Raw genomic sequence first — 13,956 nt, forward strand, 5'->3', positions numbered from 1 at the left:
ATTTAATTTAGAATATTAAGTTAATAGAGGACTAACAAGATCAATGTATCTGAAAAGTAATAAATACTTTAATCCAATCTCACTTTCTATACTCTGCATCTAAAGTTGTGGCACTGTAGCTCTGGGCCAATTTCATAGCGGAAACAAGTTCAGCCATATCTTTGCTCAGAACTTTGTGAGCCATTTCTACTTCTCGATGCGCGCATGCCGGTAAGATTTCCATTAGAGAATCCACAGATGTGAGGAGTGCTCGTAGTTCCACGCCCACCTTTCTTACCAGCTCAAGATACTGTTCGGCTTTACTTTGTTGCACACCTGCAATGTTGTAATTAATGTTTTAGCAATAGGTATTGAATAACACTTTATGACACAATATCGGATATCATTCCAATGACAGGTGAAAATAATTGCAAATAGATAGTTGGTGGATTTAAAAAAAAAACACAAATAATGTATTGTATTCCTACCCTGGGAAAGAGACATAACAGCTCTGACGACACTCGTTGTACAGTCATATACTTTGTCGTTAGTCCTATCTAAATCGGCTGTCGGTGTCGGTTCCATTTTCTGTAAATAATACGTCAATACTCCAGTAGCTGATATTTGATATTGTACTGTATTATAATACAAGTTGGATAATGCAGCTGCTTGTCAAGACTCTTGTAAATACAGTATCTTTTTACAATTCCTTGTAAAAAGACACAAGGGAAGTAATAAAAGTCAACTATACTAGATGCTCAAACTTCAATCATGGAATGTATCAACTATTCAGAGTGTTTATGAAACAATAAAAACACGTGAAACCCTGGTAGTCTTATTGGTCTCAACATACGACTGATTTTCCAGCCAAGCAAAGCTGTTAAGAACTTTCAGTCCATGCAATGAAGCTTAATTATGGTTACACATGAATGTAAAATATATATCATAAGTATAGTTCATTGTGACGCTTGCACTTTCACAAAGAACAATAAACTAAACAGTGAAGCGAGATAGCAAATTCTGTGTACAAATTATAGCATATAATTTTCAAAAACTAGAGGCACTGAATATATTTCTCCAGAGATGATTCATATTGGTTCAAGCAAGAGACTTCAACAGTGTTGAAATATAATCGCGTGGAAGATACACTTCGATATGATCACCTTGACGATGATAACTTTATCAGAGCCCTTATCTAGACCAAGGGATCCTGTGTTGACGGGTGTAGCTTCATTACTGGGTGATTGGGTCACCGAACGAGGTCCTAGAGGACTTCCACTTTCGTCGCCACTAGTTGCGATCGAAAGTCGTTTCTGAAAGCGTTAATACAAGCTAGCATAGATATTTGGAAAAGGCATAAAATTTTTAAAAGTTAATTGTCAGTGGCATTAGTTATAGGCTTGTGTTCTACAGCAGGCGGTATTTATATGATTGGTAAAAAAAAAAAAAAAATAATAAAATAAAATTAAAATTTCAAAAAAAAAAAAAAAACAGAAGAATGTACAACTTGCTGTATGCGGTGCAGTATTCAGTTACACACCATTGCAGCTGACCCTCTCACTCGAGTAACTTACAGGAGATTGGAATCTGACTTACGAAATTGCCAGTCTATCCAACTAAGCGCACCAGGTAATTGTATCGGTGAATTGCAGTTTTTCTTAATTGCCCACTTCTGCCCCATGGTGTGAATTAAAAATGAATCAATTGATTCAAAATTGTAAGCGTTTAACGTGATTTTTGGAAAAATTTCCGAAAATCGAATTAAATTTTTCAGCAAAAATTATAAACAATAACCATAAACTGTACAAAGATGTATAAACTTTAATTCATCCATCTGTTTCAAATCGTATTTTACAAAGTGCAAATGTCCCTTTGCAGCCACACATCTAATTGCTGGTAAATTCATCTAATCCCACAGTCCATCTTCAGATTGGTAAGCTACTATCATTTTTTACACTGACTATTTTTGCATAGTCTTTGATAATAGACAAATATGTCTAACGGTATACTCCGTAGACTTTGCGATCAGATAGATCCACCATGACATTACCTCTTCTCTCGCGAGCCACCTGCTATCTTCTTCGGACTGACGTTGCTGTTCTAGTAGTCTTTGTTCGAGTAATTTCTGTTCATCGTCCACACTATGACCAAAGTGCTCGATAGCGCCATCGAACAGCTGCGATTGTGTGTTTCGCTGTAAAACAAGTATCGCCTAAATTAATGAGACCAGTAAGTTTAATAATTATAGAACGATCATAACAACCAAGTAATTTTTTATACGGAATAATTTATGTAGGGGATCGTCATACTGGACTGCTAAATGTAGGAATTTTCGTCAAAACATATATACTTTTTGTACGAATTCGGCATTTAAGAAGTTGTAAGAGTTGAACAATTTCATCAGGCACCGGAACTATTCCGTTATATAAATTATCCACTTCTAAATCTATATTTAGATTTGAAAATTGCAGTCTAGCTCATAATCAGGAGAATATCAAGAAACCTGTAATTTAAAAGATCAAACACTGATTTCAGAGTGGTCAGTTACTTTCAGAAGTCAGTCTGTAGTAGGTCCGAATTTGTCTCTACAATATTATAGCAATGGTGAACGACAATTACGTTTTTTGAATTCCAAGCAATAAACCGTAGAATAATGTTGGAACGTATCGGCATACACTGCAGTACAGAATTACTAGTACTGACAGTACGTGGATCATGCATACCATTCATTCAGTGAGTTTTGCCAGCGCATGTGTTCAATTATGAATGAGAGTTTTCTGTTTTCGGTCATCAAATTTTTAATTAGTTCTGGTAATACTGTACCATCAGATGTAATGCGATGTTGGAAATACTTATTGTATACAGGGTTTGTGTTTTCTATAAAATGTAATATGTGTATAATATTGCAGACATGCAACAGTAAAACACGGTAATGGAACATTCTTCATGCGTAAACAAACCTACATATGCAACCCAATTTATCCTACAAAATTAATCAAAATAAAATCAGATTTGAAGAGGTGCTGTTGTAAGACCTAAATCTATTGAAAAAAACAAGAAATTAGAACGTGGTACTACCCAGGTTAAATGCAGAGTTCATTGTTAGTTGAAGACTCGGAAGTCTTGACCAAGTGGTTATGGGAATTTTTAGAATCTGTTTTATTAGGTAAAAAAAAAGGTTTACTTCCTTTTATTTTGGAGTGTATCAAAAAATCCTGGAATATTGATCATTATACGAGCTCGTCAATCATGGAATCTGCAGTACTTTGGCATCAAAATTTTCTCGGTTACCAGATATGTACGTATACCCGTGTAGTCGACAGAACTACGATTCCCCAATTCAATGGTAGATGGGTTTTATTAAACAGTGCAATAAAATATAAACTGAATGATAATAAAGAATAACTGGAACGAGGCATAGGCAAAATCATACAGTGATCAATGAGGAAAAATCAAAAGATATCGTTGCATTCCGCAAAATGCAAACATCATTCCTAAGAGCCATTATCAAACCTGATCTTGTTGGCTTTCCTCCGTCACCGAACTGGTCGACGAAATAGTGCTGTCGCTAACGGCTGACGACACCAGGGAACTAGATAACGCACTGTTGATAGAACGGGTCAACTGTTCGTCAGATTTATGAGTTACAAACGTAGTTATCTTTGCTATCCCAGTCGCCAACAAGGGCGGATTTGACCTCGGTACTGCCGTCGCCAATTGTGTGTGAAGACTTTGTTGCTGCGTTACATTAACACCCGTCGCTACTTGGGTACGTTGATTTGTTTGCGACGTTATGGGATTGGAGGTAGAATGGTGTACCTGAGAGCCGTGACCTTTCACCACGCCCGTTGCCCCAGAGAGTGAACTTTGCAATATTGAGCTATCCGAATGTTGATGTGAAATTTGTGAGGCCTCAGTATTTGCTAAAGTTGTCAATAATTCTTGCTGAGTTGAATGATTGGAAGTACTCATATAGGACTGAACGGGATGTGAAGTTTGAGGGGGTGTGGCCTGTTGAAAAGGCTGACTATGAGTAGGACCGCTTTGCATTGAATATGCTTGATTGAAACACTGAGCTTGGGCGACAGATGTAGGTGTGGCATGAACCGTATAAATAGGATTTGCACCGTTTTGTTGCTCGCATTGCTGGTTTTGCGAATAAATGACATATTGCCCCTGGGAGCTTTGTCTTTGAAAGTTTTGACCAGACTGGGCTCGAGACCCGTAAGAAAGTGGTCGTGCTTGAACCACGTTAGAATAGACTTGTTCTTGATCTTGATAATTTTGTGGATAAAATGGTTGCGGCTGATAATTTTGTCCCGGCATGGGGCTATACACTAAATTACTTCTCGCATTTTGAATATGTGATACACTTGGAGGTGTTGAGGACATTGGATTTGCACTTTGATTTTGAACCGTAGCTCTAGCGCGAAATTTCATAACGGGGCCGTAGAGACACTCAGTATTTGATACAGGAACTGTACTACTCACACTGGATAAACCACTACTACGTGGGTAACCTGCACCGGTGCTAGCAGCATTCTGTCCACCAACGTATGACTGATTCGGGGAATTACCGTAATGATTCACTGAACTAGATGAAGCTTGGGTGGTTTGCAAATGAGCGCTATTCGTGTATTGGATTTGTCCCATAACAATCGTGTCGGCACTAACAGTCTGCGCATGATTTCCTGAACCTTCCCCGGTATTACCACCAAGACTTGGACTCTGACTAAGGTTTCCTACGATCGCAGAACTCTGAGTAAAGTTAACAACCGGCCCGTAAATTTCACCGCAGGTACCTGCGGGCTGCGAAGATGAAGTTATTGGTATGGGATTTGATGTGACGAGTTTTTGCACAGGAGCATATAAATCGCCAGTAATACTGCCAACCAGCTTCGAGCTGACAGAGTACAAGTTTTGGGTGTCTTTAACTTGATGCTTTCTCCCTGTAACTGGGGACTGGGTTTGTGCAACTATACTAGATTCGGACATACTAAGGCTCGACATTAGTGGTGAAATTGTGTCATTGCTGTCTAGAGAGTCCATGTCTTCGATCGAATGAGTATCGTGGTGAAGGGCAGGGGTTTCAGAAGTTACGGTTTGGTCAAGGGCGAAGGGTAGGTCAGTAGCGATGGCGGTAGTTAGAGCTTGATCCTCGTCTTGAAATTGCACTGCGAGTGTGTTAAATGGGGATGCGGGGGTTGTGTAGACGGAGGGACATACCCCCCGAGATTGGTTGTCCTTGAGAAGTTGGGCAAGTACCTCCGGACTCTGGGCAACAATGTATGTTGACACTGGAGCGACTGAGCTCATGCTACTTCCCGATTCGCTTGAGTTTTGTGGTTGACGTGATGGTTTGGGTGGTGGGGCTTCGTCTGCACCTGTAAGCGATTCGCGTTAAAAATTTACACACTGCTTTTGTGTCGATGTATACACGCAATTGATGGAATAGTAAACTGGAACATGGTTCTGAGAATCTTTGTTCGTCAAATGCAATACGCGAATCGGTGCATCAACATACCCCAAGACATTGCTTGAACTCTCCTATTCTCTCGCCTCATTGTCTCTTGTTGCTGGTGCTTTTCTTCCCGTAAAATTTCACTGCAATATAACACAAAATTCACTTATAATTTCCTCTTTACCGACCGGATTGTTCACGTTGAAAAGAAAAATATCTTACTGCAAATTTTCTCGTATGTCTTTGAAAGTTGGTCTCTTGCTTGGCTCGTAACTCCAGCATTGAGACATCAGAGAATACAGTCTTGGAGGACAATGCTTTGGGAGTTCTAGCCTTTCTCCATTTTCCAACTTCCGTATCACCTCGTTATTCCGCACTCCTTGGAATGGCTTGACGCCCAACATCAGGATTTCCCACATACACACTCCTACCATTAGGAATAACATTTCTCAAATGAAAAACTCTGACTACGATATTAAGCAGCATTTTAGCTGTCAAAATCATTTTAATAACATTAGTGACGGTACTGACCAAACATCCATACATCCGAGGATGTTGTAAATCTACGGAAGTTTATGCTCTCCGGTGCCATCCATTTGATTGGCAGCTTGCACTTGCTCGCTGTGTAGTAGCTCTGGTCCTCGACCCATCGGCTAAGACCAAAGTCAGCCAATTTTACGCAAGTGTTCGATGATACCAGAACGTTTCTTGCAGCTATGTCTCTATATGAGAAAAACGTGATACTTTGAAAATTCGGTAAACGACATATGAAAATGCACAAAATCTTTTGACCGCAATTTCTTTGTGAAGCAGTCATTTCATTTTTCAAATCGAACTTACCTGTGAACGAATTTTTTGCTCTCAAGATACGATAGAGCTGTACTCAACTGGAAAGTATACAATAGAAGAGTGGCTACATCAAGCCTGTGCTTATTGGACTGAAGATAAGCGCGCATTTCTCCAAGCCGTGCTAACTCCATGACCAACCATATCGGAGCCTCAGAGCAGACACCAATTAATCGTATTATGTGTGGATGCTCAAATTGCTGCATAATATCTGAAATAAGAATATAAGATTAAAGTACCCGCTCAGGGGATTTAAGCTTGTGTGAAATAACAAAGTACAGTGTAGCAACGCACATGCTTCTTCGAGGAACTTTTCGGCAGTTGCGAGGTCTGCGTCGACTTTACAAGTTTTTACTGCAACGGCTACAAGTTGACCATCTCGGCCTCTGTACGATCCTTTGTGAACGTTGCCGAATTGACCTTCTCCGATTATTTCACCTAGCTCGACTTGATTTCTAACAATTTCGTAGTCTCGAGCTGAAATCATTTCGTACCAATTGTACGTTTGACGCAAAGATATGTACCCGATGGTTAAATAATTAAAAATAGTAGACACTCACTAGCCGGCGTTGAGTAATCTCCTTCCTCGTCGACAATCTCTGCATAGTCCTCAGATAGAATTGTTCCTGTTTTTCCGGAATTTTTCTCGGGACTGTCTGTTGCGTCATGCCTATACTTTGGTGGATGAGCATCTGTAAATTGATATCTTAGGTATCACTTGTATTCAGTTATTGCAATTTCAATTATATAAATAACGGCAGCATGGTGCAACAAACCTTTACAAGGGCAGGGATAATTTTTCCAGGATGCAGCTTGGAAATGAATGCGAAACTAGTTATTATACGTGTGTAGTGACATGCTACCATGCGCTTATTGTTATCGGTACATGCTATTGAAAACTTGTGAAAGTGGAATACATTAAACAACGAACGAACCTACCTTTTCTATTCCACAAAGATGTGTTACTCCCAGTGGTTAGCCTACAGTATCCATCGATCAAGTCTGCCAGACTCTCTGCTTGATCCAAACTCGAGCAAGTGATACTCAGGGTTTCTGCAGCTCCTGCCACTCTCAATTTGATGCAGGCCTTTGCATGTTCCTTGCAATCCGACACCAAAGTCTGAATTGACTGGATCTGCGAGAACTCGGCTATTCGCGACGGCTGTAGAAAAATTAAATACATGATTAATTCTGTATTCGTTTTTACCTCCATGCTGCCCATGTCAAATGACAGTTTTTATACCTCCGATTTTTCAATTTTCGATACAAGTATTGCCAGGTGAGTTATGACGGTGTTTTTTAATCTTATGCCAAAAACTTCTCGACTTTGTCAAATAACAATATTTTCAAATATTGAAAATGATTGCCGGTAAAAAGAATCGATTTGCCAATTGATAGGTAAGAGGTAGAATTAATCTTCGCTTGGAACAGATTTATGAAAACTACGAATATTAACAACGGAAATTACACATATTAAATCATTCTCAATTGCGGAGCAGTCGGTAGAAAAAGAAAAAAACAATAATTAACTCTTTCAGGCTAGCAAATCTCCAACACTTTACGTCACAGTAATGTACAGATTACGGGCTTTTGCTTGTGGAGTTTCGCGACATCTGTGAATCACAGTTAAATCTGGAATATCCATAGAAAAATGTATGGTACAGTGAATAGTGTACGCCTGGTATATACATACATCTGTGTATGGTCGTTTTTAATGCATCGTTACGTTGCAATGATAAATATATAGAAGTGGAACTCACCACTGTTCCACCTCGATGTGCCATGTATGAAATGCCCAAGTCAGGTCCAATCACAAGTTCAACTGGTATCGACCAGCTCGACTGAAATGATAAGCATATATTTTTTTTGTGGAAGGCATACCAAATTCAGCATAAATTTTTCATAAGTTTCACCAATCAAAGATATTATCCTCATTACAATCATATGTGCGACTTACCCCCAATGCGCATATGAATCTCTCCTGGTCAAATCTGTAGTAGGATCGAAGAAGTTCAAAGAATTTGAACATACATTCGAGTTCGGAAAGGGCGGCTACTTTTTTGAAATGTTGTTGTATCAGCTTGCGGAGTGCTTTCGGTTTCATGCCATTCAAAACGGTTCGGGGCAGAAACTTGTGAAGTCCGACCTGTCGTTGTTGGAAACAGATTGATTGGCAAACTTTGAATGAGTCTGGAAATGTTTACTTGTGTATAGTTTAAATATTTGAAACGGGTTCACAGCTATTTATAGCGCCATAAAGCGTGTAATATTAAAAAACGCGCGAGAGAAGAATAAATTCTGAGTGGGCTGTATGCGGGGTTACCTCTCTTTCCAAATATTCCAAGTTGCTTTTCTTGTCCAGCGCAATTTGCGGCATGTCTTTGAAGAAGTACCGAATCTCAAGACAGCACAATTGTACGGCAACATCTTGGTCCAGGGTGGCGTGATTTGCGCTCAGGTAGTCGTTCCTCACCTTCAACGAAACAATTCAACACCAAAGTTAGACTAAAACTGCTTGACACCTTGTATAATATAGTAGAGAACATTACACATTCAATGTGTGTTGTTTTGTTGACGAGTTTACGGAATTAAGTTCAACTTTGGTTTATGCAAAGCAGGATTGGGTGTAACACAGGGTGTACCCAAGTTGAATGGACATTATTTCTGTCGGAATCTGGACGAGCAGTAGACGAAAAATGTTTCTCATGCGGTATTCCAGAAAATTTGATATACCTTACCTGATCGTAATAGTAGTAAAACGTAACTTTGTCCTTTTCGTAGAGATCATTAAGGTTCTGCGGTAGATATCGGACCCTTAATTCGTACCTCCACTCGCTATGAGGATGCTTCCGTTCGTATTTTTCTTGAACCTGTCGTTAAAACATAAATCAAGTTTTCACTGTGATATAAATCGGTAACGGGCAGTGTGTGGCAAATGCGATTGCAGTTGTGTCTTTCTTTCAATACTCAAGACCATTAAGGAGTTTAGAGCACTGCAGATTGAAGTTCGGAAGTAACTGTTTACGGTTAAAATGACACCACGAGGATTGCATTGTCTGCTTCAGACATTGAGGATAATTTGAAAATGACGCCAACCTGGTACATGGTTGTGTCCTGATGAAGCCAGTAGCTCTCCCCAGATCCTGGATGGTGTAACCTCATGGCGTAGAGGTGACGATATTGCCTGGTGCTTACCGCCAGCCGGCTCGTCACGAGTGAAATGATCCCCCTAACGTCAATTGCATCACCAAATTTGACGACATTGAAACCCCCTGGAACAGTCGTCGCGTACGATTATCATACAGAATGTAATTTATCCTAAAATAACGTAGTATTCGAGATCAGAATCGTTAACCGTTAACTTTCGCTTTCACGTTTCGGAAAAGATAATGGTGCATGTTTCGTAGCATTCCAAGTCACGCTATTCCATTCTTTTTATATGATTTTTGGAATATCGATGTGGTAGATTTGTTGTGAGTTTGTATTTAAATGAACAAATTTTGATTCTATACAGCGAGTAATAACCAAAATCTTCATTTATTACTTATGAAGTTTGCTTTTATCTTTGTTTACGTTGATAAATCAGTTTTGAAGTATTTGGCTGATAGTAATAATCAGCAGGTAGCATCACGTTGAAATAAAAAGCTAATTTTATCTAACGAAACTACCTTTTCTTTTATTATTAATTACCTGGAAGAAATCAAAAGTTGTCATCTAGAACCAAGAATGAAAATTTGTATTGACCGGTGTAATTTAACCACATTAGCGGCAGGTTTTACAATCATACACATGAAATGACGACTATTCCATCCAACAAAAAATACTATAAAACACCATGAAGCTGTTATATTCCTTCCGTTTCGGTATAATATAATAACTCGGCGGTATACTCGGCTGCTAAACAACGGAGGTAGAGCAAATACGTCTGTATGGGTATATTTGTACCAAAGATTAAGAGGATTCGAAAATAGAAACGTGTATGATGAGACGAGAAAGCGATGCGAGGGTCTGCGGGCTTCCGAATGAAGAAGCTTCCTTGCTCCTCGTCGACATTATGTAAACTGGGTTTAGGAAATTGGAACATGTCAATCAAATATTAACTTGCAAGGTGCTAGATTGATAACTGTCGTGTATAATATAATGAGAAATGTGGAACTTTTCTAAGCTCAAGTAAGATTTGACTCGGAAAATCGAGTATATCCAAATAATCCAAGATTTCATCAAAACTTGTTATATTTCGTCGCGGTTGTACAGGTTGTTTAACTGCCTTATCTCTACCGAGCATGGAGAAAGTTGGTGCGAGAAATGAGTCAAATCAACCCACCATTGGGCAAGTGAACCTTGAGCGTTGCCTTGTCCATTGGGGTAGGCGAGCCGTGCGGAGGGGTTCCACGACCACCTCCGCCGACGCCGGTCTGGACGCCGACGCCGCCCCCATCCCCTCCAGTGCTCATCCCCTCATGGCTGAAACAATGAAAATTTCAGGATCGTCAAGTTTGAGGCTGTTACAGGACATGGATAAGTTACGGTCAGAATATGTAACTGATAATACAGCTGCATACAAGAAATATAATTATGGAATACACGGTGTAAATTATTTATTCATTGTCAAAGTCATATAACACAGCATTATTCAAATTTTTTCAATAACTTTAGCCAGTTTTTGGCCGCTCGTATACCTGAGATCTGAAATGAGCGATGGTTCAGTTGGTTTCTATCGCCTTTGAGACGATACCTATTTTTACTTTTTTAAATCGCAGGCATCCGAATTCTTGTCCAACTATGCGTTATCTGAGTACCCAAAAAGTATCGTTGTTATCGTTTCGTGCAGTCAGAAGCAAGCCGTTCAAATCTAAAAAGATTCTCGTCTCACTGTAGCGCACAGCAGGTTTAACTCTGAAGTGAAAATATTGCCAACAGTGAACTCGTAGCAATACGTACATGACTGATTGTCCGAAGAATATGGTTACGGATTTGTTTTTTTGTACTCTGTTCTTTGCATATCTAAATCGGTCCCGGGGCGCAATGTCGTCCGATGATTCCCATTGGAGGAATCGGCCTTGCAACATCGGTGTTGGGAGTTTGACGACATTGCCAGAATGTGAAATCAACCTTTACCTTCACCACTGTCTTTTGATGGACTAAGGAGAACGGGCGGGGAGAGGCGGAAATTACTAGCGAGTGGTGCCAAAGGCGGTGGAGGAGTACGTTGGCCTGGACTTTGATGCCCCGGTCATTGCCAAAGACCTCGAACTTCGTACGCGGAGTGAAATAGGAAGTCCAGGCCTTACCCTTGGGGTGTACGCACAGAGTTTGAAAACTCCGTTATACCCGCGAGAGTAATTCGTCATTGAATCATTAAATTTTGTAGCAAGTTGGTAAATATTTTTCACAAATTCACCGACGGTAAGTCATTCGACTTGTTTTTCACAAAGTAAAATATATTGCGCGGTTTTTAAACGCACCGTATAAGGTGGTGTATTTCGAATTTGTACACGTGACATCAGCTTCTTACACATAAAACATTTTTCTTTGAAGAACATTTGAAACACTTGAAATTCAATTGGACATATGAAAGTGCCAAATAATGCTAGATAGTAGTAAGTAATTTATAAATGTATTAAAAGAAATTCGTACGAATATCACTGTAACTTTTATAAGAGCATAACATAATGCCTGAGCGAGAGGAAGTTGAGGTTCACCAATAATATAGGAAAATAATTGGCGGAAAGCAGCTATAAATATAAATTATCAGCACAATGGTTTCCGTCGTGTGTTGTAATATCCCAATAAGTTCGCCCAGCGATAATGTGCACAGGAAAATACAACGCACCAAATATAATGCCGACAGCTTTTGCTGTGTATTCACGTTCGCAGTGGTGGATGTAGTAAATAAATAAAAAAAAAAAATATGATCAATACCCAACGTTGTGATAAAGTTACGGCTGATCGCAGCGTCGCAAATTGCATTCGTGTATATATAAACATACGCACAAGAGCCGAACGCTGTACCGAGAAACGGCGATAAAGAAGTAAGAAGTGCCGATTAAACCAAAGACGACCTTCGTGACGCACCGGCATTCCCCGAGGTCACGTGACTTGCAGGAATGCTTTGGACGTGCGACCGACAAAACGGCCGACCCGTTAACTTATCATCGGAAATGGCCGCGAGGCAATCGAGAGATGCAACCGTTGGTACATGGTCGCAGAGTATTTACTCCAGCGAGCATATTCGCTGAAGAATCCGGTTAAAGGAGGGAAGGTGGTAGGTATTACAGGTACGCGTCATCGTCTGCGGTGTTCATCGACCTCATTTAATATCTACCAGCTGATTGTTCTCTCCTTGTGCGTGACAATTATTGCGCACAAGAAGAAGAAGAAGAAGAAGAAGAAGAGGAAGAAACGTTGACTGCAGACCCCGTTAAATCGGTTGTCTACCTCCCACGGGGCTTCGCACGTAGGCTTTGAAAAGAGAAACATTGATCGACGAGTCATACTGTTACGATGCAGTGCCCGTGCCACCCTTGCGGCTGTGGCAACCCCTAACAAATTTTACCCCAACCGGGCGACGATGTCCAACCCCAACATTCGGCATAACCATATTGCAGGATCCCAATGCGCGTGGAATTTTCTTGCTCTCTCTACATTCGTCGATCGGGACTATATGAAACGAGGTTGTTATTCGCTTTGAACTTCGCGGTTATTCAAGTACAGTACAGTCTTGGAAATGTCCCGGGGTATATTAGCCGGGAATTATGCAGGGAACAGCAGATGGTCCTGTCGTTGTTGCACGATATGGTTATGAAGAAAAATACTGCAAGGTAAATTGCAGTTCTTCGTAAAATTGACGATGTTTCATACTTACTCGGAGGTTTCGAGATACTGGAAGACCCGATAGACGGGGCGTCGATACATGAAGAGATGACCTTCCACGCGCTCCACCATCATCCTAAACAGTCTTCATCCGAACGGCTGACCTCAACGCAGGTCCCGCACTTTAGGTTTTCTCCTCCTCCTCCTCCTTCTCCTCCTCCTTCCCGCCCCCCCCTATCTTTATAACGTTCAAAGGTTTTCTCAAAGTCTACGTAAGCGTATACCAGTTTTTACTCCGCACTGTAATCGTCGCGCACTTCCGTGAAAATTTCACCTTTTACACTTTCCTCCTTCAATTACAACCTTGCTGTCAATCACGGCAACGAAGATTAACCGTTACTAAAACTGTACCAAATCTTTTAATCACACCTCATAAACCCCACGATGCTTATTATACCACAAAAACTCTTCAGTATTTATCCGTTGCAATCAGGATCATACACGACGAGGCATTCGTCCGAAGACCTAGATATATTCTTCAATCACAGTAAAAAAAAAAAAAAAAAAGAAACTACGTTTGAAAAACTTTAAAACCGGTACCGCATAGAATGAGCAAAAAAACAAATAAATGAATAATAATAATAAAAAAAGAAAAATAAAAAAAAAGAACAGATTGGATTGGAATTACATGAAATGAATTATGTGTTTATTGTTATTATTGAAAAAAGACCGATCGCGTTGTCTGAATAATTCCACTAGAAAAAAAAAAAGTTCTTTATTTCCCAACGATAGTCGTTAATTGTTCAAAACTATATCCGCGACACAATCGGTGAATTGTCGGATTGCATTTGCATTTA

General features: G+C 40.0%; 1 protein-coding gene across 9 annotated transcripts in view; it reads right to left on the minus strand.

Annotated features, from left to right (window-relative positions):
- LOC124178932 (focal adhesion kinase 1) overlaps window positions 1-13,956 on the minus strand; it is a 37,797-nt gene that overhangs the window by 5,145 nt on the left and 18,696 nt on the right. For 2 of the 9 annotated variants that reach the window (XR_006869919.1, XM_046562755.1), the window contains exons 1-20: window positions 13,152-13,295; window positions 10,611-10,750; window positions 9,383-9,558; window positions 9,025-9,156; window positions 8,610-8,759; window positions 8,244-8,432; window positions 8,047-8,127; window positions 7,226-7,448; window positions 7,063-7,098; window positions 6,847-6,978; window positions 6,581-6,763; window positions 6,281-6,497; window positions 5,972-6,162; window positions 5,663-5,867; window positions 5,504-5,583; window positions 3,493-5,363; window positions 2,030-2,173; window positions 1,143-1,292; window positions 468-567; window positions 84-315 (exon numbers count right to left, since the gene is read on the minus strand). Coding sequence is in view for 8 of the 9 variants with exons in the window: in XM_046562755.1 (XP_046418711.1) it covers window positions 84-315; window positions 468-567; window positions 1,143-1,292; window positions 2,030-2,173; window positions 3,493-5,363; window positions 5,504-5,583; window positions 5,663-5,867; window positions 5,972-6,162; window positions 6,281-6,497; window positions 6,581-6,763; window positions 6,847-6,978; window positions 7,063-7,098; window positions 7,226-7,448; window positions 8,047-8,127; window positions 8,244-8,432; window positions 8,610-8,759; window positions 9,025-9,156; window positions 9,383-9,558; window positions 10,611-10,750; window positions 13,152-13,234 (4,715 nt within the window). In the remaining variant the exon portion in view is untranslated. Of the gene's footprint in view, window positions 1-83; window positions 316-467; window positions 568-1,142; window positions 1,293-2,029; window positions 2,174-3,492; window positions 5,364-5,503; window positions 5,584-5,662; window positions 5,868-5,971; window positions 6,163-6,280; window positions 6,498-6,580; window positions 6,764-6,846; window positions 6,979-7,062; window positions 7,099-7,225; window positions 7,449-8,046; window positions 8,128-8,243; window positions 8,477-8,609; window positions 8,760-9,024; window positions 9,157-9,382; window positions 9,559-10,610; window positions 10,751-13,151; window positions 13,296-13,956 lie in introns of those variants that run through there. The other 7 variants (XM_046562763.1, XM_046562762.1, XM_046562758.1 and 4 more) reach the window with 7 other exon arrangements.

Source organism: Neodiprion fabricii, chromosome 3, assembly GCF_021155785.1.
Source record: "Neodiprion fabricii isolate iyNeoFabr1 chromosome 3, iyNeoFabr1.1, whole genome shotgun sequence".
Lineage (NCBI taxonomy): Eukaryota > Metazoa > Arthropoda > Insecta > Hymenoptera > Diprionidae > Neodiprion > Neodiprion fabricii.